Genomic DNA, 24,509 nt, shown 5'->3' on the forward strand with positions numbered 1-24,509 from the left:
CCTCCTCGCGCGCGGGAAGGGGAGGTAGATTGGCTTTGGAGACCTCTTGCCCAGGAGGATGTCTTCAGACACCAGCTCATTTTCCGGGGGGAAAGAGCCCACTGCAGGGCCCTGAACGCCCGCACTTGCCTTCTCCCAAGGGGAAGGTGTCTCGGAGCCTGTTCAGGGAAAGCTCTTGAAGCAGGGGGCAACTTTCCCCTAAACTTTTTAGCCCTGAAACTGCCTCCGCGGCTGCTGCAGACAAACGCCCAGCAGCCGGGGACGAGCCTGGAGTTGGTGGCAGTGACCCTTGGGACACCCCGACCCCAGCCCCTCTCCCTGCCCCGCTGCTGCCCCTGCCGTGCTCGCCCTGGGGATCGTCTGTGTGATGCTCTCCATCCCCCCCTCCCCGTCCCCCTGTCCCCAGCGTCCCCCCTGCCGTTAGTCTTGCTGCTCATTCATCTCCATGTCCGACACCAGGATGTTCTTCTCGGCGGCTTCGCTGGGGTTGGAGGTGGTGCGGCTGTAGCGGGCGCTCTCGAAGGCGCCTCGCTCCGAGCTCCTCCGACGCTTGTACAGGTAGATGGCGATGCCCACCAGGGCGCACAGCACCAGTGTCGACAGCACCACCACCGCGATGGCCGTCGTGTTCTCCGGCAGAGCTGCAGGGAGGGGGAAAGGCCGGTGAAATGCAGGCTGCCACTTCCTGATGTCCTGCCCGAGCCCCAGCCTGGCGCATGAGGAGCTTCAGGTGGTGGCTCTCCGGATGGGTGGGTTGGTAGGATGGGTCAGGGAGGGACAGAACCGCAGCGTTTTGGGGATGTCAGGCCCACGGCAGAGCTCCTGGTGCAGGACAGCCTCTCTGGGTTGTTCCTGATGTACATTCACATCAGGAATGTGAACTCCTGGGCTGGATCTTTAGGATCCACTGCTGTCTGGGCTGGATCTTTAGGATCCTACCAGAAGATGTGGCACCTTCTGGATAAACCCCTCCAGAAGGGGCAAGGGAGCCCCACAAAGGGCTGGCCAGACATTTCTCCACAGAGGAGGACTGAAAGCTGCCCAGGGATGGGATTTCCCACCCACAAACACCATTCCTCTTGTTATTCATGCAATTTGGGCTGCAGCACGGGCCCACAGGACCAGGTCATGCTCCCACTGCTGGGCTCAGCGGGAAGTGATGCTGCTGATGGTGCCACTCACCTGCCCTGGAAAAGCTGCTCTCCTCCACTGCAATGGCAACACAGAGAGGTGAGTACATGACCACAACACTCTCCCCTCTTCCCACCATCCCATTGGGACCTGCAGACCCCCCCCCACCACCATGCTGCACTGGAATTCCCCAAAACGTGGCCAACCCTGCCAACAGGACATAGCCCTGCCCTGCAGCACCATGCCCAGACCCCTGGCTCACCCCACACCAGCCCAGGCTCTGCAGCGGGGTCCCTACCTCGGGGGATCTTGCAGATGACCCCCATGGTGACGTTGGTGCAGGAACCCAGGCGCCAGACGCCGTTGCTGCTCTGGATCCAGTAGCAGCTGTTCTGGCTCAGCATGCTGGGCCCCGTGTCGTGCTGGCCCCAGTTGGAGTAGTTCACGGCGGTGTTGTCGTGCCAGACCAAGGTGCCACCTGGGAAGTGGAAGAACTGGGTCTGGGGAGGCCGAAGGGGATGCCCTATCTGTGCCCCGGTTCTGAAAGCAGGGGGAGGCGTGAGGGGGCGATGGGGAGGGCCCACAAAGCCAGGGGAGGACACATGTGGCACATCCCGCACAGCCTGAGATGCTCTTGGTCACACCGTAGCACAACCGCCCCCCCCAGCTGGTGTCACCACCGAGGGCTTCCTCTGCTCCCTGCAGACCTGGTGGGAACCCATGGGGTTGCCCAGGGAGGGTCTAAAGCCTCCCTCCTTCCTTTGTACCTTTGGGGTTGAACGTCATGCCCAGCCAGGCGCCCTTGGATGGGCCCTCGTAGGCCTGGAGATGCTCCCACACGAAGACGTTCTCTGTCTCGTCCTGGATGGACAACACCGTGCCTCCGACTGTGGAAGAAAGAGGGGTGAGGGGGAAGCCCAGGGTCTGGAGGATGGAGCCTGGGAGCGGCAGCAACGGCGAGGACAAAGCCGAGGAACCGCTGCTGGCCATGAACCTTGTGGTGCACGGGGAGCCCCAACGCAAAGCAGCGCTGGGGAGAGACGAGGACTGACCAGAGGTGGCCTGGTACAGGGCCGGGGCCTCCATTTTAGGGTGTTGTGCTGCACCCAGGGGCAACCTGGGACCTCTCTTCTCCTGCAGCCTCCCCGTACCTTTCTGGCACCTCCGCATGGCGTCCTTCTGCCCCAGGGTGATCTCCATGTGGAAGGTGTAGCAGTGGTCCCGGAAGGGGATCCAGGACGAGTCCTCCAGCGACTTGGGGCAGCTGCCGCTGTAGCTCCACTTGTGCGTGCGGGTGGCACCTGGACACACACACACACACACACACACACACACACACACACACACAATGCATTGGGGTGGGGGGCACAGGGTGCTCGGGGTCCCAAAGCACGTCGGAGCACCCTGGGCTACCCAGCCCCACAGCGACGGGACCGGAGCTCCTGGTGGGATGCCACCTCCAACACCACTCAGCTCCCGCTGTGGGGCCTGCAGAGCCCCCCCCGGCCGCCCCCCTCGTACCTGAGCGGAGCTGGCAGATGCCGCCCTGCAGCTTGGTGTCACAGCCGGCCGTGCGCCAGCTCCCGTCCGCGTCCATGTAGGAGCAGCCGGCGACCTGCTGGGGCTCCCCGTCCTGCCAGTTGGCGTAGAAGAGGTTCTCCTCCGTCAGCCACGAGTAGCTCCGGCCTCCCTGCGGAGCCAAGGGGAGAGGTTGGGGGGCTGCTGAGACCCCCTCCCAAATGGCCCCCAAGCCGGGGGGGCTGTCCCCGTCCCCTCACCTCGTTGTTGGCCAGCCCGATCCAGAGCGGGGCCCGCAGGCTGCTGACGGCCTGGGTGAGGAAGGCCTGGCTGTAGGGGTCGGGGATGGTGGCCAGGGTGGCGTTGAGGGTCTCGCAGAGCAGCAGGGCCTCGTGCCACCTGAGGGGTTTCTGCAGGATGCGGTAAGTGCTGTTGTGGTAAAAGAGGGTGCCGGTGGGCGAGGGGGGGTACGGCGTCCGCGCGGGGCTCAGGAACGGGTCTGGGGGAGTAAAGAGACACGGTCAGAGGCTGCTCCTGCAGATCGGGGGGGGTCACCTCCTCGCTGGGGTGTCCATGAGGCAGCGCCATGCGTGCATGGGACACGTGCAGCTGGCTGGGGACTCACCAAGCCAGGCTGATGCACGCAGGTTTGGGGGTGCCCCACAAACCGCTGGGGCCAAGTGCTCCCCCCAAGCCGAACCCATCCTCCTGCCCCCTCCCCACTGCCCCATGCTCCCTCCAAGCTGACCCCATCGCCCCAGTCTCCCTGGCTGTGGCACCCCCATGCTGTGGGGTGCTGGGGTAAGGCTGGCAGCCCCCAGCTCCGCTCGGGAGGGCCCCATCACCCCCGCACCCCCCCCTACCTATGCTCCGCTGGCAGATGTAGCCGTGCTTCTCCTCCACGCAGCTCCGGTCGTCCCAGCGCCCCGTGAAGTGTGGGGGGGAGCCGTGCCACACCACCACGCAGTTGGTCTGCACAGCCAAGCCCCAAAATCAGCACTGCCCCCAGCGCGTGTCCCATCCCACACCCCCCGCCCTGAGCCCAGGGACCCCCACGCTGCAGGACCAGATCCTGTGCTGCCCTCAGAGAGCCCCCCCAACACCCTACAACGTTCAGCCCCACAACCTCCAGCCCACCATCAGTGGGACACCATGCTGAGGCCTTCTCAGGGTGGCAGGTGCCTTGACCACTCTCCTTCCCAGGGCAGGGCAATGCTATGGGGCAGGGTGTGGGGCAGCAGGGGGGGCTCACCGGCTTGTCACTGGGGCTGGAGGCGCTGCACCCTGAGGGCTCACCGGGCGCCCAGCTCACGTGCCGCAGCGGCTCGCCCTCCACCCACTGGAACTCCTTCTTGGCGTCGTGGAGGCCGATCCAGAGGTCGAAGGAGATGTTCGGCAGCATGGACGTGATGAAAGCTGTGAGGGATGGCGAGGTGCTGAGGGGCAGCCCCAGCAGCCGTGGGGCTGGTGGCAGTGGTGGTGGCCGGGGGTCGGGACCTACCCTGCTCCAGGGGGTTGGAGATGGTGGCCAGCACGGCGCCCTGGTTCTCGCACGCCTGCTTCGCCTCCGGCCACTTCACAATCTCGGCTTTGTCACGGCCATTGAAGCTGAAACACTGCACAGGCACCAGGGGCATGGGATGGTCTGGGGGTGCTCCCACCTCACAGGCCTCGCTCCCAGTCCCAGAACCCCCAACCTCCTCCCACACCCTCCCCAGCCCCATCCTTCCCCAGTGATCCTCTCCCCGGGGTCCGTCCCCACCATACCTTGCTGAGGAAGGGGAACCAGCCTTGGGGACAGCCCCCGCTTGTGGGAGCGGGCATCGGTGGCGGGGAGGGCTTCACGGCGGTGGCATTACTCCGCTTGCAGATGTAGGGCAGCGCCGTCAGGCACTTCTGGTCCCCCCAGTCCTCTGCGGGGACAGGCAGGTCAATGACACCCCCGTCACACCAGGACAGGGTGCCTCAGCCCCACCTGCAGCCCCCTGCCCCTCCGGTGCCGCTGGACCCAGCCCCTCACCTCTGCTGGCCGTCATGTAGACGCACTTCTTGTCCTTGTTGATGGGACGGGGCTTGCCGGGTGCCCAGGAGACGAAGTTGAGGAGGGACCCATCGGACCACCTGGGGAAGCACGAGGCTGGGCAGTGACTTGGTGAATGCTACGAGCTGGCTGCAATGGGACCAGTCCCATGCCTGAACTGGGAGCGTGCACCACCACTGCCCTCTCCTGGGTGAGGAACCAGCAGCCTCCATCCCAAAGCACCAGCCCGGGATGGGCCCAACCTGAGCAGCAGGCTCTGAGCCATGGGGCTGGTGGCACGGGGACACACAAGGACATGGAGGGCTCAGCCTGGCCCTGACTTACTTGAACCTCCCGTCGTTCTCGTAGGTGTGCAGCCCGATCCACCAGTGCTGCTCCTGGCCCCTGGAGAACTGCAGGACCAGAGCAGAGACGTCAGTGCCTGGAGGGCCCTGTATGCATCTCCCTGGGGACAGCCATGGCCACCTGGGGCATGGGGCAGGACAGTGAGGGCTGCGCAGCCCCCCTGCAGCTCGCAGTGCTCTGGGAATGCCCCGTGGTGGCACCTTGCTGGTGACGAGCTTCACGATGGAGCCACTGAGCACCAAACCGGGCCACCAGCTTGGAGCCAGGCTGTCCCCAGATAACGTCCTTCAGGCAAAGGACGGAAGAAGCCGTGCCAGGAGGGGCTGCAGGGGGCACAGAGCAGCGCCGGGAGGCAGCACCCAGCCGAGCACGCCTGCACCCGGGGAGGTCACTGCCACCTCTTACCTTCTTCAGGTTCTGGCCCAGGAAGCGCAGCTCGGCCTCGCCGTGCACCGACACCAGCTCTGCCTGGAACCAGCTGCAGATGCGCTGCGCCTGCACCCACGTCGAGTGGTGCTCGAAGAACTTGTACTCAGCCTCCTGGTACTTCACCCACTCTTTACTGCCTGCAGGAGGGGACCCGGCACCATGCTGCAGCGTCCCCCACATGCTGCCACCGCGTCCCCGTCCCTTTGTCCCTTTGCCCTGCATGGGTTTGGCCTCTGGGCTCCTCCCTGCGAGCGCAGGGGGCCAGCATCCAAACGGGGGCCTGATCCTGCCGTGCATTTGCAGGCAGCAATTCCTCCTTGCTGTTCAGCTTGAGTCGGGGGGACCGGCCCCATGGAGCATCCAACAAGGAGGTGAGGGCAGGTTTGGGGCCTCCATGCTCTGCCTGGCACGGGGACACCATGCAGTGCCATGGCTGTGGGGACACCTTGGCTCCTATCCCACCTCCCACCCCTTCTATGATCCTACACAGGGTCCCTCCTCCTCTGGATAACGCTGCCCCTTCCCAGTGCCCTGTGAGACCGCAGCTCGCTTTGTGCTTGCTACAGGATTGGAGATGCCCGGGGAGGACAGCGTGTCCCAGACGGACACATGGCCACAGACAGCTGCTAACGCACCTTGGGTTGTGATCTCTGGCTCCTTCACATCAGCACCTGGGGAAGGAAAGGAGAGGCTGTGAGCAGGATGTGGGGCTGGGATGCTCCACACTGACACCACCTGCATGGGGCAGAGATGCCCCAAATCCCTCCAGGCCTTGCAGCAGCTCCCTTCACCCCCCCAACCACCAAATTAAGGCTCATCCTGCCACAAAAGCACAGCTTGCAGAGGAGACGCACCCCCACAGGCTCCACCAACCCTCCCCTCCTCCTGCACAGCGTCCTGCTCCGAAAAGATGCTCCAGCGCCGTCCCTGCTCCCTGGCCCCCAGGTATCTGCAATCCCAGACCCTGCCCGGCGCTACCTTTGGGCAGTTTGCAGATCCAGTCCAGCTGGGCTTCGCACTGCATCGGCATCCACTGCAGGGACGCCAGGTCCAGAACCGCGCAGTTCCGGATGTCGTCGTCGTCGTAGTTGCTGCGGTCAAAGTTGTGGTAGAAGAACTGGGGGGCCGAGAGAGACAGGCGGGGTTGGGGCTCCCAGGCTGGGTTTCCACCAGCGCTGGATTTGTCCCCTGCACCCCAACTGCCAACCGGGGCAGTACATTGCCAAAATCCCCCCCGTGGCAGCAATAATTGCTGCCTGTGGTGCTGCTGCTGAGGTTCAGCTTTGAACCAGGCTCAGCACCCAGGCAGGGGGTGCCCTGTGCCGACTCACCCCCAGCCCGTCGCTCCAGCGCCAGCTCCGGTCTCCCGCGGGGTCCCGCCGGTTGAGGCCGATCCAGAACCAGTGCTGCTCGTGGATCTCTGGCTCCGACTCGCTACGGGAGCCGGGGGGAAGTGGTGAGAACATGCCCAGCCTCCAAAACAGAGGTTTTTATATGTGTACATTGGTATATATTTATATTTTGGCCCTTTTTACGCTTATTTTTTTAAACCTGCTGTCCCCGTGATGCCTAAAGGAAAGACCCCAGGTAACAGGCTCCCTGGTGCATGCAGGCTCAGGGCTGGAACAGTTTTAAATCCAAATCCCTCCCCAAATTTCAAGCACTTCTATCACACAGAAGGTACGATGGCCCCAGACAATGCATTTTCTGCACATACAGTGGCACAGAGCCATGGGCACAGGCCAACCCCACCGCTGGGTCCCCATCCCCGTGGGTTCACACCGAGCACACCCACGCAGCGGGATGCGCTGGCCCCTCACCCAAAAATCTTGTTGAGGGTGTTGGCGATGAAGTGCTCCTCCTCGTAGCTGCCCAGGCTGAGCAGCTGAGCCCCCAGCTCCCGGCAGAACTCCTGCGCTGCGATCCACGTCTTCTTCTCTTGCAGCTTGTCAAAATTAAACACCTGGCGAGGGAGGAGCAGGGGGGCTCAGCCCCAGGACCCCACTCAGAGACCCCCCCCAGTGCTGCCAGCCCCTAACCAGCCCGCAGCGGGGTCCGGGCTGCCTTTTGCACGCACCCAAGCCCCAGTGCACGCTCCTAGGACAGGAGTGCATGGCCGGGGCTCGCCGCCTCCCCTGGCACCCCTCACCTTGTAGCAGTGCCGCAGCTTGGGGTCCGCGCTCCATCCGAGGGGGCAGGCGCCGGTGAGGCTGGGCGTGGGGTAGGGGCTGGGCAGCTCGGGGTTCACCGGCGTGCCCAGGTTCTGCCGGCAGATGTACTTGGCCTTGAAGGTGCTGCAGTTCTTCACCTCCCACAGCCCCATGGAGCTGCCGGTGGCCAGGGCCACGCAGCCGCCCTTATTGTAACCTGGAGCCAGCCTCAGGGTCACTGCCGGTCCCCTCCCCGGGGGCAGAGCCAGCAGGGAAGGGGACGTCCCCATCCCACCCGCCGCCGCTGTCCCCTTACCGGGCTGGTCGCGGTTCCAGTGGGTGTACATGACCTCGTCGCCGCTCAGCCAGCGGAAAGAGCCCGTCTCGTTGATGTCCTGCAGCGCCGTCCAGAAATACTCCCCGTCCCAGCCGTAGATGAGGCTGCTGACGTACGCCTGCTCGAACCTGGGGGGCACAAGCTGCTGGCTGAGCCCCCTCGCCCCCTCCCATCCCACACAAAAAAACCCTGCCCTGGAGCAAACCCCGTCCTTGGGCTGCTGGCTCCTGGGGCTGACCTGTTGGTGATGGTGACCAGCGTGGAGCCGTAGTCGGAGCACAGCTTGCGGGCATCGCTGTAGGTGACGCGGTCCTCGCCCAGCCAGAAGCAGGAGGGGCTGTGCCACTTCCAGCCCTGGGGACAGGAGGCAGCAGACATCAGTCACCCGGTCAGCTCCGTGCCAGTCCCTGCACCTCCTCCACGAAACCACCCCAAAGGCAGGGGCCGAGCTCCCCGCTGCGGGAGACGTGGGATGGGAGCAAGGTCCCACGTCCCCTGCTGCCACCTCCGCCTTTTCCTGGGAGGTCTCCTGCCCCCGGCCGACCCGGCGTGCCCCGGCTCTGCTCCAGAGCTCTCGCAAAGGAGAGGGCTGCGAGGAAAACAAACACCCGGGGCAGCTTCAAAGCAGCAGAAATCGCTCTCCCCGCCAGCGTTCGGCCCCGCCGGGGTGCGGGGAGGGGAGCACAATCCTCTGCTTATGCGGCAGGGCCAAGCGGAGAGCGAGTCCCACCGCAGCCTGCTTTAATCGCTCGCCTTGTTGATGTTGGAGCCTCTCCGGGGCTGGAGACACAATAGTGCCTGTTTTCTGCCAGAGCAGTGAGCGGGGCGGCAGCGCGGGGAGGGACGCGGGGGCTCAGCTGCGCTGGGACAGGGGATGTGCACGGGGTGGGAAAGCAAAGGGTGGGAAGGGTGAAGGGGCTCAGCTGGGCAGGTAGGTGGCCTCAACTCAGAAACCCTTCTGATACAGTAGGAAGCATCACCGGGGTTTTATCCGTGCCCCCAGTGACACTGGGGGACACGTGCCATCAGCACAGTGGGGAGGAAGCAGAGGGAGGGATGCGGGAGGGTGCCTTTGGGAGGAAAATGACTCCAAATCCCATTTGTGTCCTGAGTTCCTGTCTCCAAAGTTAGCAGAGCCAAGCATGGCCCCTCTGTAAGGCTGTTCCAAAAATAAAGGTGTTTGTCTTTGCTGGGATGGAGGAAAGGCCTGGGCGAAGCCACCCGCACAGCCCAGCAGCCCCTCGAGGTCGGTTTGCCGGGCTGGGTGTGAGCGAGCGCTGCCTCTGAAGCGCTGGGAGAAGTTCAAGGGTGGCAGCGCTGCCAGGCTCCCTGCGCGAAAGCTGAGGCACAAAAACCCCTTCCAGCAGGCTCAGGAGCTGCAAGGCCTCGTCCCCGCCAAGCTGGGGAAACTGAGGCAGCTGGCTGAGACGCTGGGGTGGCACAGCCCTCGGTGTGTCCCAAATGCCAACATCCCCGTGGACGTGGGGAAAACAAGACCGAGAGCACCAGTTTTGCAGCGAGAGTGGTGTTATAAGGGCCAGGAAGTGCCAGCCCCATCCTGATGATGGCAGCACCACGGTCCCCTGCAGGAGCCCTGAGCTTTGTGCATCTCAAAGCCAAGATGCTCCCTTTATCCTTGAGCCGTTGGGTGCAGCTCGATGCCAGCCCAGAGAGCTGCCAGGAGCCCAGGGCCATGGGGTGAAGGCGACCAGCACCAATGCACCAGGTTCCTCCATCCCATCCCGTCCTGCTCCTGCATGGAGCCGCTTTGCTGCAGCCTTTTGGCACACCGAGAGGCAAGGCGAGCAAGCAGGAAAAAAATAAAAATAAAACTTCCTTGCTGGAAACTCATGCCAGACCAAGGGGGAGGATCTTGGATGGGGGAGGCATTTTTTTGCCCCAATTTCTTCCCATGGCCTCATACAACCCCGGAAGCAGGGGCTCGGCACCCCCCCGGGCACAGACCCACAGCTCTGGGGATGCCAAGGCTGCTTTGGGGCTGCAGTTTGGGAATTGCAAGGAATTGGCCAAGAAAGCACAGCCCCGCGTCCCCCTCACCTTTCGGCACCCGTGGTCATCCTCCTCTTTCTCCTGGCTCACCCGGCCGGGCTTTTTGCAGATCGAGGGCAGGGTTTGGTTGCAGGGGCTGTCGTTCCACCTCCCTTCCTGGAAAGGGTGAAGAAGAGCAGGATTGAGCCCAGCTGACAGCCTGGGGAATTTCCCAGCTCAATCCATGCTCCATACATTTTTCCTTCCCTGCAGCAGCCCCCAGGGATGTGCTGGATCCTTCCTGAGCCAGATTCAACCCAGGCTCCCCCAGGTGCCCCATCCCTGTCCCTATGGGGATGCTGTGGAGGTGCAGGATCCGTCCCCAGCCCCATGCCCTCACCGGTCCCCAGATGGTCACGCAGTCCTCCAGGCTGTCACGGAAATTGTTGGGCTCGAAGGGGTGCCAGTAGGTGAACCTCACGGGCGTCCCGTCCGACCACTCGAAGTTCATCTGCAGCTTGAGGTCGTTGAGGCCGATCCAGAGCTCCTCCACGTCTGCCAAAACAGGAGGCAAAATCCCTTCTGCCTGGCTGAAATCTTGCAGAAACCCTCCCGAAAAGGCTTCAAAACACCTCCCGAAACCCCTGCCCGGCAGGGGCTGCAGGGCTCAGCCCCATGCCATCAGGAGGAGCAAGGATGTCTCTCCCCACAAAGGGACAAACAGAACTAAATTTGCCAGCAATTTTTATTTTTCCCCCTATTTCTGCATTAATCAAAGAGGACTAGTGATGGGGCCATGTTATTTTCACCCCGGTGCTGCAGGCTCCTGGGAATGGCTTTTACATCTGCTGGATGGAGAATGTGGCTGAGCAACCCACCACTTCCCAGCCTGGGGTCTCCACGCCGTTCATGGCCAATAATTAATTTTAATTTTCCATTACAGAGAAGTGGCTTTGCATGGCTGCAGAGATCGGACAGGTGCTGTCCTGCCCAACATCTCCCAGGGCACCAGAGTGGAAGCTGGGGCCACACTTGGCTCTCCCAAATACCCCAAGAGCAAACCTGCAAGCTCTGATGCTGCAAAATGCAAACATTTAAGGATGCCAATGTTCCCCTGGGCAGGGCCAAGGCTCCCCATACCTTGTTTGATCTGCTTGGTGACAAACTCCAGCTCGGAGAGGGTGTGGATGCTGACCAGGTCCCCCCCGCTCCGCAGGCAGGTCTTCTTCGCGTCCTGCCAGCTCTTCTTCTCTCCCACCAGGCGGTAGCAGTTGGACTGGAAGGATTGCCAGCTGGGCTCGCAGTCCACCTTCACCTCCGACCACGAGTCTGGCAGGAGAAGAGCAGCTGAGGGCTCCCGTCCCGCTCCCCAACCCTCTCCTCTGCGGGGCACCGCGGTCCCACGGGGCTGCTCGAGCGCTCAGAGAGCGCCTTGTGCTCTGGACAAGAGGCCAAGGTGTGGGAAAGCCACGGCCAAAACCAAGCAAGGTGCAAGCAACGGTAGCTTTAGAGCTCTGGAAACCATCCCAAATCCCTTCTGTTTGCACAGATTCGATGCAAGAGCAGAGCCCAGAGATCTGGGGAAGCACCGCAGAGCTCCTGTATCGCTTGAGCCCTCCCCTAACGCCCAACCTGTGACGGCACCGAGCACCGAGGTGGGGCTGCTCTGGGATTTTCCAAACCTGTTCCCACCCTGGGACGCCCTGGATTTACTCCCTGGGACACTCAGGCTCCCCGCTCACCCGTCAGGAAGGGGTCGGCGGTGGCGTTGGGCTTCTTCTTGCAGACGTAGGGCAGGGCGATGCCGCAGTCGCGGTTCTGCCAGCCGCCGGACGACTCGGTGCGGATCACACCGCAGTTCTCCTCGCTGGGGTTGTCGGGCTGGTCTGGAAAAGGGGCCAAGGGAGGGACAGGGTGATGGGGGGCTCCCAGGGCGGGTGCAGCTGTCCCCAGCCCTCTTCCTGGGGTATCTCTGTCCCTACGAGTGCCTCTGGGTGACAGCACTGGACAGAGCCAGGGCATGCCTTGCTGTAAGTCCTCCTGCCCCCAAACACCCTCTTGGGGCTAGAGATGGATGCAGAGAAATTCACACCACCTATGTCCTCCGTCATGCTCCGGCACCGAGCTGCCCATCAGTGGCCTGCAGTGCCCCGTGGCACAAGGATGCTCAGCCCAGGACACCCGGTCCCCTGGGCAGCCCAGGCCAATTCCCGCTACCTGCCCGTTCCCTGCCCCATGCTGTGTGCCCTGCCCCACTGCAGCCCCCCGGCCGCACGCAGCCCCCCAGCTCACCGCTCTCCCAGTTGAGGTACTTGAGCGGCGAGTTGTCCGACCACTGCCAGCCCCCGTTGATGTCCAGGTCGTTGAGCCCGATCCAGAGCGTGGAGCTGTACCCCGTCAGCAGCCCTGGCACCAAGGCAGAGAGAGAAGCAGGATCAGTCCCCCAGCTCCAGCCCCAGCCAAGCTCAACCCCAGCCCGAAACCATCCCCAGGACACCCGGCAAGGACAGAGAGCCCAACCTGGGGCCACGGATGGCCACGGGGCCACCAGCTCTGCCCCGGGTGGCGAGGACATGGGGGCAGCCAGCGCCCGGGTGCCATCGCGGGGCCACCGCGCTCACCGTTGATGTAGGTCTGCTCGTGGATCTCGGTGATGCTGAGCAGGTTGGCTCCTTGCTGCTCGCAGCTGTTCCAAGCCTCCCGCCACGACAGCGTGGACTGGAAGTTGAACTGGTAGCAGCTGTTGGTGAGGTGGTCCTTGTCCCAAAACGTCTCGCAGTCGTTACCTACGGGGACAAGCAGTTGGCAGGGGCGAGCACCCAGCACGTCCCACCCAAACTTCAAAAAAAAAACCACCTAAAACCCCATATCCCACAAAACCCAGGTGCTGGGGAGCCTGGGGATGCTCCTGCATCACCAGGAGGAGGGAGGGGACGCGCTGCCCCCACTTACTCTTTATGGGACAGAAACCCCATCGCTCGTCCTTGCCGTAGTCCTGGGTGGTGGCGCACCAGAGGTGGCCGTCCTCCCGTCCTGTGCTGGTGCACTCGTGGAACCACTGATTGTCGTACTTGAAGGGGATGGTGCAGGGCTTCCCGTGCGAGTTGCCCTGGATGGTGTAGATCTCTGTGGGACAAGAGGGGCCCCCTCCTGAGGCTGCGGCCAGGGGGCAGCTGGGGGGAGGTCGGGGTGAGGGGTGTGGGTTTTTCCCCCTCTAGGGGGGCTCCTGGGATGCGCAGATGTCCTGGTTTTGGAGGGGACAGTGAATTTCTTCCTAGCAGCTGGGATGGGGTTGTGTGGGGGATTTAGGAGGAAAGTAACGCTGATAACACCCGATGCTTTGGCTGTCGATGAGCGGTGCTTACACTGAGCCGAGGATGTCACCGCTTCGGGTGCTGCCCCTCCAGTGAGGGGCTGGGGGTGCACAGGGAGCTGGGCGGGGGGATGAAGCCAGGAGAACTGACCCGGACTGGCCCAAGGGATGCTCTACACGTGGCGTTACACTGAGCGATAAAACAGGGTGCAGCTGGCAAGGAGGCTGCGGCTGCTCGGGGACTGGCAGGGCGTGATCCCACCCGCAGGGCTGATCCCATCGCCCTGCTCCCGCCTGGTTTTGCAGCCCCAGCGAGCCTGACAAGATCAGGATTTGGGGCTGCTCCCCCTCCCCTCCATTTTGGGGCTGCTTTTGCTTAAGGGCTAACCCTACTGCTAACACCTCCTGGGTCTGAGCACCAAGGCAACGGGGATGAGGAGCAGGGGACTTGGGAAGCACCCAGGGTGCAGAGTGCGAGCCCGGCACCCGGCGAGACGTTACCGGAATAGGGCACGGAGCACAGATCCTCCTCGGTGCCGTACGTCCTCCACTGCGAGCTGCGTGCCTGATCCCCCCTGTCCAGCGAGGAATTGCCCGGGCGGGCGCCGAGGTGCTGCGAGAGCTGCTCGCCGAGGCTGCGGCAGCTCCAGCGCATGTTGACGGACTCGCGGTCGCACTCGTAGGTGGCCAAGGGGTGCAGCCCGGCCGTGGCGTTGGCCCCGTGCCACGACACCCCCAGGCACTGCATGGCCCCCACGTTGAAGAGGCGGTTGCGCGAGACCCATTTCCACTGCTGGGCTGGGGCGCTGGCGTTGCAGCCCTTGGCGAGCCGCACCAGCGAGTCCTTGGTCTCCAGGCAGCCCTGAGCGCCCGCGTTGTAGATGAGGAAGACTTTGGAGTCTGGGGGGAAAGAGAGAGGAAAAAGCGTGGGGAAAGGGTTAAAGCACCGCCGAGGGGTTGGCACCGCGCTTCGCCCCCACCCCCGTCTCAGTTCCCTTTCTATGCACAGCAAGTTTTGGGGTGCACCCCTGCGCACAGCACCCAGCAGGCTGCGGGACACTATTTCCCTCTGGGAATAGCCCCAGTGCCTGTCCTGGGGTGATGGGTGCCCTGGGAGCCCCAACAGGCATTTGCACCAAGCTGAAGCCTCCTGGCACCCCCACAAAGCACCAGCAAGCAGCTCTCAGGCATCAGAGCCAGCACAAAGAACTCGGGGCTGTTCAAAACTGAGACCCCATCAGCAGCGTCCCAAGGCAACGGTGCTCAAAACAAGCCCTGTGCCAGCACCAGAGGAGCCAAACCACCAGCTCTGGCACCAGCCGTCTGCTCCAGGTAAGGAAACAAGAGCAGGAAAATAGAGAGCACGGCCAGCATCTTCACCTGTGCCTGGGGATGTGTTAAAAAACCACAGAGCAATCGAGGTTTGGGAGGGAGGTGTCCCCCTGCTCGGGCAGGGCGCGATGGACAACGCTTGCACAGGCACAGCCCCAAGGGCAAACACGAAGCCTTGTGTCAGGACCCTCCAAAACCCCAGCCCGGGTGCTGAATGCTGGCCTCCAGCACCCCCACGCCACCATCCCCACTCGCCATGGCCCAAACTTCCACCCCCTGGCATTTTCCTGCACCATCCTTCGCAGGAACCCATCTCCGAGGCCACCTCATTCCTTCCCGTCTCAAAACCAACATAAACCAGTAAAACCACCAGGATCTGCACTGGGGCATGACTCCCCAGGCAGCTCTGCTCCAGCTGATGCCTTGCTTCCAAAACCTCCGCCTGCTTCTTGCCCCCACGGCCCAGCGACCAGCAGCACGTTGAGAACACAACTGTTCCTTAATTATTTTTTTTTTTAAATTCAACCAATTTTTTCACTACAAACATCACGAGAAGTCAGAGCCTACTCACGGGCCTGGCTATATTTAGCTTTGTTTGCTTTGTTTTTTTGCCACTATATGAATTTTTTGGTCTGAGAAGGTTTTCGTTTCCTATCCACCCAAAGCTTCCCCCCTGCCCTGGGGGAGCCACGCTGCTCCAGGCAGCTCCGGCAAGTGGCTGGGCTCAGCCAGCTCTGCTGACTTGTCTCCACGAGGAGGAAGAAATGGAGGAAGGAGGAGAAAACGATCAGAGGGCTTTTTGGGAGGCTCAGCACAAAGCTTTGTGCACCTCGACCTCGCTCCAGAGAACGGCTGGCCCCAAACACACAAAACTGGAGCCTGCCCGCGCGCAGCTCTCAGGGGGTGAGGGGGGCGCAGGCTCTGTGTGCACACAATACCAAAAGCCAAGGACTAGAAGAAGAAGCCCGTTCATTTCTCAGGAGACATTTTTTAATCCCGGCAAGCTCCCAACTAAGCAAAAGCTCTGCTGGGGCCGGGTTATGGGCTGTGGCTGCAGCACTGTGCGGGGAGCCGAACGCTGGTGCTGGGAACAAATCCTCCACGCCGTGAGCCCCGCAGCAGCCGTAAGCAGCAGGGGTCAGCAACGGGACACCCTCCTCTGCTTATTGCTTAACCCGGCTTTGCAAAAAGCTGCCCCAGAAATTCACAGCAGGAGGGAAAAACCCTGGGGAAGGGGTGTCGGGGTGCTCAGCACCCCACAATCCTGTCCCCATTGCTGTCAGGTGCTGGATCTGTGCCTGTCGAGGCTGCACCCGCAGCACTGCGTGGGCTTGGAGGAAGCTGTCCAGACTCTAGGGAAAGCCCAGGGCCGGAAAGGCACCAAAAAGCTCTAAAAATGGACAAGGTGGAGCTTGGAAATTACAGCCTAAGGCTTTGGGGCTAAAGGACAGACAGGATGTTACCTGCTGGCACCAGGCTCGTCCCAGTGACACCGCGATGGCCTCAGCAAGCTCCTGGAGGCACCAGAGCAATGCTACAGGTGCAGCAAAAAGCTGCTCAGAGCCATGGGCCCGGGGTGTGCTGCTGAGAGCTTTCACCTGGGTGAAACAGGGAGCGAGCTCTGGCCAAGCTGCTGCCTTCTGGGGCATGGGTTTGGGGCACGAGCTCACACCCAGGCTCGCAGGAGGAGCGGGGAGCTTTGCTGGTGCCAGAAATCTTTGTTTTGGGAAAAAAAAAAAAAAAAGAAATCTTTGATTTGAAATCTTTGATTTTTTGAAATCTCTGATTTGGAAATAGAGCTGCTGGAGCTGCGTTTCTATGAAGGATGACGGGAGTTCTGTACAGAGGCACAGGAGCCCAGCGTGCTCCGAGCACTGCAGTGGGAGCCTGGCGCTCTGCGGTGCTGCCGGCGGAGTGCCTGGGGCATGGGGTGTGGGTGTCCAGCCAAACACCTACCACGCTGTTATCCTGCAGGATAAACCCAGCCCTCGCAGGGGTCAGCCCCGGAGGAGCGATGCTCTTGGGGTAAAACCCCAGCCTGGTTCACACTGCAACTAAACTTGAGTGGAACTGAAGATTTCTGCAAACCACAACTTCACCCGGTGCCCTTAAATCACCATCCAACAGGGACACTGCAGGGACAAAACCTCTTCCGAGTCCGTGCACAAAAATCACCAGCACCACCCTCAACAGCGATGGAGCAGCTACAGATGACTCCTTTCAGTGGTGCTCTGTGGGTTTTTGCACCCAATTTTGGAGATGAAGGAACTGGAGAGCAGGGCACCAGCTTGACGCTCTGCCTGGAACGGCCAAAATTCAGCCAGGGCTGGGTGCTGCCCCTGTGCCTCTTCATCCTGCATCCTCCTGGTGGGGCAGCTCAGAGCAGCCCTGTCCTGCTGCCTGCCCGCGGCATTTTCCTGTTTGTTTGTTTTTCTGCCTCTTTAAAAGCTTTTAGCCACCAAAAAGTCCGAACCAGAAGGATTTCAGCGCAGCCCTTCCCACGACGGCTTTGCCACCGCAGGGCAATTAAGGAAAGCAGCGCAACCTGCAATTTGGGGACGTGGGCAGCACAGGATGAGAGGCCACGGAGGTGGCCCTGAGCAGGGCTGACGATTAACATCGGCTCTGTGGGAGCAACTCAGGGCTGGGTCATGGCTCCAAGCCCCAGGAGCCAGGTCCCTTGTAGCCCCCCGGGGATGCAGGTGAGGCTGAAGGCTTTGTGTGGCTTGGCGAGCCCAGCCCAGCTCACGTGCTGTCCCCCTGCTGTCCCAGTGGGAAGCAGCATGGAAGCCCTCAAGCCCCCTTCTCCAAACTGCTGCTTTTTCATCCTTTATTGCTGCCCAAAGCTGAGCAGTGGCCCTGAACCCCAGGGTGCAAACCTGGAGGAGAAGCCATGGGAAGCAGCAGCTCCTTCACAGTAACATCCACAGGGATGTACCCAGCCCAGGGGGCAGATAACCAACAGAGAAGCTAAAACACTGGAATAAAACCAAGAAAAAAAAAAAGAAGAACCCCAAACTGTTCTCATCAGACACAGGAAGGTTTCACCCAACAGTGACACCTCTGTGCACAGACCCACGGACACACAGGAGGGGAGGGAACCACAGGCACAAGGAGAGAGACCCAGTCCCCAAATCCACCCCCAGTGACATTTAGGGATGCAGGATCCCAAAGCTGCACCCCAGTAGTAGCACAGGAGGGCCCCCAGCTCCACCTTAATTTGTGTGGGTTTGGGTTAGCCCCAGAAAAGCCCAGCGTCTCTGCACCCCAGTAGTTTGCCCAGCTTTTGCCATAGTTTGCCATCCCCTGCAGACATCCCCAAGGTTTTGGCATGGAGAAGAGCAAAAACACGGTCATGAAGAGCAATTTTTGGCCAGAGGGAGCCCAAGGAAGGAGCCCTCCAAGGGCTGGGAATGCAGCATTGACAAACGCAGCTGCAGTACCCATGGCATCCCTGGGACGCAGCAGCATGCAGCTCCGAGCGCTCGAAGCCAAACACCAGGATAAAAGAGGGGTTCTGTTGCTGCCGGTGGTGGTTTTTAAATTCTAATAAACCTCAGAGGCCAGGTCTCTTGTCATAGGGATGACAGCAAAGCTCGCGATGCGGGCGTGCAGCACCAGGACCCGCACCCGGAGCGGCACAGAGCCCGCGGCGGTGCAAACAGCCACCGGTGGTTTATGGGGTGGGAGCCCGCCGGGACGAGCTCCGGACTTGGCTGCGACCCCAGGAGGCCACCCACCACCCTGCTCATTTTCTGCTGCCTCGGGGAGCTGTCGGATCAGGGCCATGCAGGCGTTAGGTCCGTTCTCCCCGCACCTGGCCGGGGATGCAGACAAAAGCTTCGGACCCTGTTCCCTGGGGGATGCTGCCCGTGGGCAGGCCAAGTGACTTAACCCACCCGTGGAAGGGGACAAGTCCCAGCATCAGCCCTCTGTGCCTAGCACCTGGATTTTCCCCCCAAATTTCCCCCAGTTTGGCTCCAGGCTCCAGCAATGGGCCGGGCAGGAGAGCCCCGATGCACATGCCCGTAAACGGGGTGTAGCAATTGCCTGAAAAGTAACACTTTTTTTCAACACTACTAAACACAATAATAACAAACACTGATAGTCATGCACAATTATTTCCTTCCTTGCTTCTCCAGCATCATTCCTCACGCTAACACCCCAACCTGGGCCACCAGTGCCCATTAACCTCCATTTTAGCAGAACCAGGCGTGCTTGCACGGCACAGATCAGGCTCCAGGTGCCCCAAAGAAATATCTACTTTTTTTTTTTTAAATGGACAAGATGTTGAAATGAAGTTTTTCTTCTATTTGCTTGTCCCATGCTCACAGAGGGTGCTGGGGTTAATGGGGCCATTTTGCAGAGCACAAAGTCACTGCGTTGGGATTCACGCAGGGAGCACAGAAGCTCTCCATCTCCCCGTTCCCATTTTAATCTCCATCCTGCAGACATGCTGTTTTACAGGAAAAATCCCATTTGTGTTCCTGTTGTGACAGCACAAGGCACAACGCAGCACTCAGCTCTCCCTGGGACTGGGACATGAGAAGCATCAGGTCTGAAAAGTGCCTCGTGCCCCCTGCAAGCACCCAAACCTCCCCTCCCGGGCTCGAGAGTTCGCTCAAGAATCTGCAAGTCAACCCACTAATCATTTGCTAACCCTTAATTAATTAAAGATGGGTCCTTTAAGAAAAGGAGCGTCTGTGTGGGTCCCTTTTGGGCTCCAAGCAATCCGAAGAATGAGAAAAATGTGATGTTCCGCGGGCTCGGCACGGTTCAAATTAATTAAAACCCTGCTCCCCGGCTGCACGTGAGGAGCAGCAGCAGGAATCCTGCGGCTCGCCGGAGCAGAGCGCGGCCGCCACGCGTGCGCCCGTGTCGCCACCCCGAAATCGTCGCTGGCTGCACGCCCCAAACCCGACCTGAGCAGCGCCCGCTGCCCTTCCCCAGCCAACACAGGGTATCGGAGCTGGGATCTGCTGCTACGGGTTTGTAAAAGCGGATCCCCCCGGCAGCGATCCCAGCCATCAGCAGCCATTTGCTTTGATTTCACGGCTCATTTTTCCCCGAGAAATCTTGAATGGGAAGGACTGCACAAGGAGCCGCGAGGCCAGGCTACGTTGTAACGGCTCGAGAACGTCTGCTTGCGGTTTATGGGTTAAAATAAAAATGCGGCTGCACATAGGAAGGCGTGGGGCAAGTCGGGGTCACCCCAAATGCTGATCCCGACCCTCGCCGTGGGAGCCAGCCCAGGATGGGGGCAGCACCTTCACGTCGAGCACATGGGAAACATCCCTGGGCATCGCACGGCTCTGGGTGGCTTCGGGGGCAGGGGGCAGCTTTGCATTAAGCAATAAATCTCGTTTGCTTGTCATTCTTTTAATTCTTGCGCAAGCAATCCCTTCTGCCTGCCTCTTCCTCTCGGCCCGGCTGCCTGCTGAGGTTGCAGGCGAGCTCCCGGCTTCCCCCGGCCCAGCACCAGGCTGTGGGGCTTTTACCCCAAATCCGACACCGCCGTTCCCCCTTCCTGCTCCCAAATAATCCCGGTTATCGTTTCTCGGAGCCACATTGGCCGTGCAATAAGCTATTTCCATTGCAAAGAGGAAAACGGGGAGAACTTCGCACGAAGCCTGCCATGTTTATTTTAAAGGCTGTAAATTCTTCCCTGGGTCCCTTCCGCCCCCTCCCCGCCCCGCGAAGCCGCCGTGGCAGCCCCTGCCTTCAGCCACAGGCACTCGGCCCCATGCAGGGGAGCTGCGCGGTTTGGCTGGGCGGAGAAGTTTTCCCAAAATTTACATTTTTTTCAGCCTTTCCCGGTGCAACGGGGAGGCTCCGCACCGGCAGGGGAAAAGCGACGCCACCAGCAAGGTCCCCAAGGACCCCACCAAGGACCTGGATGCGGAGAGCATCCTTCCAAAGGCAGCTCGCTAAGGGGACATCGGGGACTGATCCCCAAACCCAAGCAAGGCTCCTTCCCAGCTGCACGCTCAGCACTGGAGACCTCAGCGTCTGCCTGCAGGCAGCAGGCACCTGGGACGTGGCAGCTCCGTCAGCGCCGTCCCCTGTCCCCATCCCAGGTCCCAGCCGGGGAAAGATGCTGGGGAGGGCAGCGGGGAAAACAGGGAAGAGGGTGGAAGGAATTGAATGAGCATGGAGAGACCCCAGGGAAAATGAGCAGGGAGAGACAGAGAGGTGCAGAAAGGCAAACAGCACCCGCAGGCTCTGCGGGGCTCCCTGGAGGACCGGCAAACGCCCTGAAATCCCATCCCCTACAGAATAAACAATAATAAATGGCGTTCCCAGCCCCGCAGCAGCCTCGCACCCCAGTCCAACCAGCAACGAAACCTGGCCTGGGGGAGCTCAAAGCCTCCTTGTTCCTCCCCGGCCCCGGCGCGGGACCGCCGCTCGCCGCTGCGCTCCCACCTCACCGCGCTCCCACCGACCGCAGGGACAGAGCTGCCTCTGTCCTCGGCGTCACGCGGGCGAGGGGAACGCGCCAGACCTGGCTGCTTCCAGCAGCAAAGCGGCCGGGATCGGGCCCGACGGGTGGCCGAGCCCTGCAGAAATCCAGCAGCCCCCCCCCAGGACACTGCAAAAAGGAGGGATTCGCGACCTCGAGAAAAGGCGTCTGCGGGGACGAGAGGAGCGTTAACGGGGATTCGGCTCAGGAAAGTTCTTGGGAGATGGTCCCCACGCAGCAGCAGAACCTCTACCGAGTGCCCCGGCACTATGAGGATCTCTTCCCCATCGCCCTGTCCCTTTCCCCAATTTTTAGGCCGTTTCTCCCAGCTGTGCCTCTTTTTTACGCTCCTGGGCCAAATCCTGCCCTTGGCACCGGGCTGCCTCCAAACGCTGCACTGCAACGGGATCAAAAACCCTGCTCTGCCCCTGGCTGAGGTGGCAGCTCCCTGTCCCCATTCCCTGTCCCCCATCCCTGTCCCTGCTCCTTGTCCCCTGCTGGCAAACGCCACGGGGGAGAGCAGGGGGCCAGGGGGAGGAGGGCAGCAGCGCCTCCCCTCCTGCCATTTCCAAATCTGCTTTGGATTTGCTGAGAGTACTCTAATAAAATAGGCCAAGGGTTTACGTTTGTTGTTGTTCGGCAGAAGTAGCCAATTTCGAATTTTTTTCATTTTTTAAAAAAGAGAGAAAAAAAAAAAAAAGGGTTCTCGATAGGGACAAATGAACTGAAGGGAGCAACCCAACGGGTGCCCGGCTGCTGCACCGGGCTGTCCCGGGATGAAGGGGCTGAAATGGCTTCGCCGGGGATGGGAGCAGCCCCAGGAGCCCCCGGCGTCTGGCACATGGTGTCTTTGGAGGGTGCTAAAAAAAAAGCCCCAAGAGCCACGATTTATTGTGAAAGTCCTGCAAAAACGGAAGTCTGCAAATACCCACTTGGACGTGGGATGAAGAGTTTTGGGGTGGGACGCGGTGGGAGGAGGAGGAACCCCAAAAAAAACCCCTTCAGCCCCTCCCTGGGGAGACAAAAGCCCGGAGCGGGGCTGGGGGCCGCTGCCACCCCCTGGTCCCGGAGCCCCCCCGGCCCCATCCCGGAGCCTCGGAAACTTTTCCCCGGGCTCTCCAGGCTCTGCGTGGCCGCGCGGAGCAGGGAACTGAAGGGGAAAAAAAAAAAAAAAAAAAAAAAAAAGCTCCAAAAAAGCGGCGGCGGCTCGGAAAAAAAAAAAAAAAAAAAAAAAAGGCGGCGAAAGCAAAGGCGGCGGCGGGGGCTAAAAACAAAACGCGGCGGTCCCAAAGGCGACCGGAGGGAGATGGAGTAAAAGGAGCCGAGGGGAAAGCGAAGAAAAGCGAGGGAGTGGAAAAGCCCAAAAAAAAAGAAAAAAAGAAAAAAAACCTTCCCGGAGCCCAGCGGCCCCCGCCCTCCCCACGGCCGGAGACCCCCGCGCAGCGCCCCGGGGGGACAGGGGAGGATTTTGGGGTGTGGGGGGGTGGATTTAGGGGTCTCCCCGTGAGGCTGCATCGCTCCTGGCCCCCCCACCCCACAAGCTGCCGGCGGGGGGGGCGCGGTCCCACCTGGGTGAGCGGCGCCGAGCACCAGCTGGAGGCCCAGGAGGCAGCCGAGGGAGGCTCGCAGAGGCCGCGGCCTCCGGGGGCGCCCCATGCCCGGAGCTGCCCCTCCGAGCTCCGCTCCGCGCCGGGGCCTCGCCGCTTCCCTCGGCCGAGGAGGGGACGAGCGGAGGGGGGCGGGAGGAAGAAGGGGGAGGAGGTGGAGGAGGAGGAGGGGCGCCGAAAAGAGGAGGGAAAAAAAAAAAAAAAAAAAAAAGTTAAGAAAATATAGTAAAAAAAAAAAAAAGTCGGAGGTGGAGGGAGGGGGGGGGGGGGGGGAGCCAGGGCCGGCCTCAGACACTGCGTCAGCGGGAGCCGAGCTGCCCTCGCCGGTGGGACGGGCCCTGAAGAGCCGGGGGGGATCGGGGGGCCGCGGTTGGGGCTGGGAAAGGGAAAGGGAAGGGACCCCCCCCGGGAAGGGGACTCCTCCATGAAGGGACCCCCTCCCCCGAGAAGGGAGCCCCAGCCCGCTGCACAGCGCCAGGGCTTCGGCTGCGCTTTTGGGGAGGGGGGCTTATGGGGCACTGGGAGAGGCTGGAGGCCTCTGGGGGGGTTGGGGAGCTCTGGGGAGAGGGGTTGGGGAGAGCTGGGGGGTTTAGGGGGCACTGGAGGGTTTGGGGAGCTCTGGGGGTATGGGGGGTTTGGGGGCAAGGTGTCAGGAGTGGTGCCAAGGAGGTGGCGGGGAGCTGTGTGTGGTGTGTCCTGTGTGGGAGCCCCCCCATGCAGGGTTCCAACTTCACCCCAAAACGTGGCTGGGGTACATGGGAGATGCTCGGAGACCCCCAGCCCCATGCTGGGTTCCCCCCCGTCAGGTCCCCACAGCGCTCTGTGCTGGATTCCTGTTGTGGCATGGGGTAGGAGCTTCGCGCGGCGTCCCACACTGCTGTGTCCACGAGCTGAGTACAAGAAGCTTTTGAAACCCTTTGAACCCCTTTTACAATATTTTATTTTTATATTTTTAACACCTCCTCTCTGGCGGGTGCTGCACAAGCCCCGAAAGCCGTGCAGAGGGCTGCGAAGGAAGGCGCTGCCCTTGGGAAGCCGAGCGAGGAGGTGGGAAGGGAAGGAGAAGCCCGGCTCTGCTGTGGCTCCGTTCCACTTGCACGTGGGTTTAAAGCATCCAGCGACCTCTGTGTGTACCTCTGGGTGCCCCAGGCCCCCTGCATGGGATGGCTTTGGGCAGAAAACGCTGGAAATTGGCATTTTCCCCACGTTGCAGGGCGGGCTGTGCTGCTGTAGGAGGGTTGTTGGAGCTGCAGGGGCGCTGAGGTCTGCACGGATCTGGTGAACCGGGGGAGCTGCTGAGATCTGGCTGGAGCAAGGGATCAGCCTGCAGCACCCCAAGAAGGTTAAATCTTGCAATACGCTCGAAGCCAATGAAAACCCCAAATCCCAGAACGCCAGGAGGAGAAAGTCCCTGGGAGGGGGCTGAGGGCAGCAGCTCCCCCAGCCCTGGCTTTCCCCCGTTGCTGGAGCAGTGAAGACCCCGTCCCACCAGAGCCTCACCTCCCCCCTGAGCTCCCCAGGGACACAGGCTGAGCTCCATGGGTTCTGCCATGCACAACTCAGGGAAGATGATGCCTTTAACCAAGATGGCATCGCTCCCTTGAGCCGGGTGCAGAATCTGGCCCTGAAATGGCCCGGTGTGGAGGAATGCTTGTGAGCCAGCCACTTCTGGTTTGGCAGATCCTTAAAAAAATAAAGGGATCCGTTGTTTCCCAGCGAGGCAGGAAGGACCTGCAGAGCGGTGCCAGGAGAGGCTTTGGGGATGCAAACCCTCCAAGGGGGGTCCAATTATGCACATCAGCATCTGGGCTGTTGGGCTTTTTTGTTTTTTTAAACCATGGGTTATTTTTTAATTGA

General features: G+C 61.3%; 1 protein-coding gene across 1 annotated transcript; it reads right to left on the minus strand.

Annotated features, from left to right (window-relative positions):
• Positions 1 to 420: 420 nt before the first annotated feature.
• MRC2 (mannose receptor C-type 2) lies at positions 421 to 22,748 on the minus strand (the record flags this gene model as incomplete). Its single annotated transcript, XM_084300989.1, has 30 exons — positions 22,614 to 22,748; positions 13,755 to 14,153; positions 12,893 to 13,066; positions 12,562 to 12,726; positions 12,233 to 12,346; positions 11,683 to 11,826; positions 11,081 to 11,269; positions 10,341 to 10,495; positions 10,010 to 10,117; positions 8,190 to 8,305; positions 7,931 to 8,079; positions 7,614 to 7,831; positions 7,285 to 7,427; positions 6,796 to 6,898; positions 6,443 to 6,581; positions 6,100 to 6,135; positions 5,441 to 5,601; positions 5,015 to 5,082; positions 4,670 to 4,770; positions 4,417 to 4,562; positions 4,151 to 4,265; positions 3,902 to 4,065; positions 3,513 to 3,621; positions 2,910 to 3,148; positions 2,653 to 2,821; positions 2,283 to 2,432; positions 1,899 to 2,018; positions 1,430 to 1,609; positions 1,183 to 1,209; positions 421 to 641 (listed from the first exon to the last, which is right to left on the minus strand). Exons 1-30 carry the CDS (start codon positions 22,699 to 22,701, stop codon positions 421 to 423), a joined length of 4,410 nt encoding a protein of 1,469 aa, XP_084157115.1. The 5' UTR covers positions 22,702 to 22,748.
• Between the last annotated feature and the right edge of the window lie 1,761 nt (positions 22,749 to 24,509).

Source organism: Netta rufina (genome assembly GCF_964035555.1).
Source record: "Netta rufina genome assembly, chromosome: 24".
Taxonomy (NCBI): domain Eukaryota; kingdom Metazoa; phylum Chordata; class Aves; order Anseriformes; family Anatidae; genus Netta; species Netta rufina.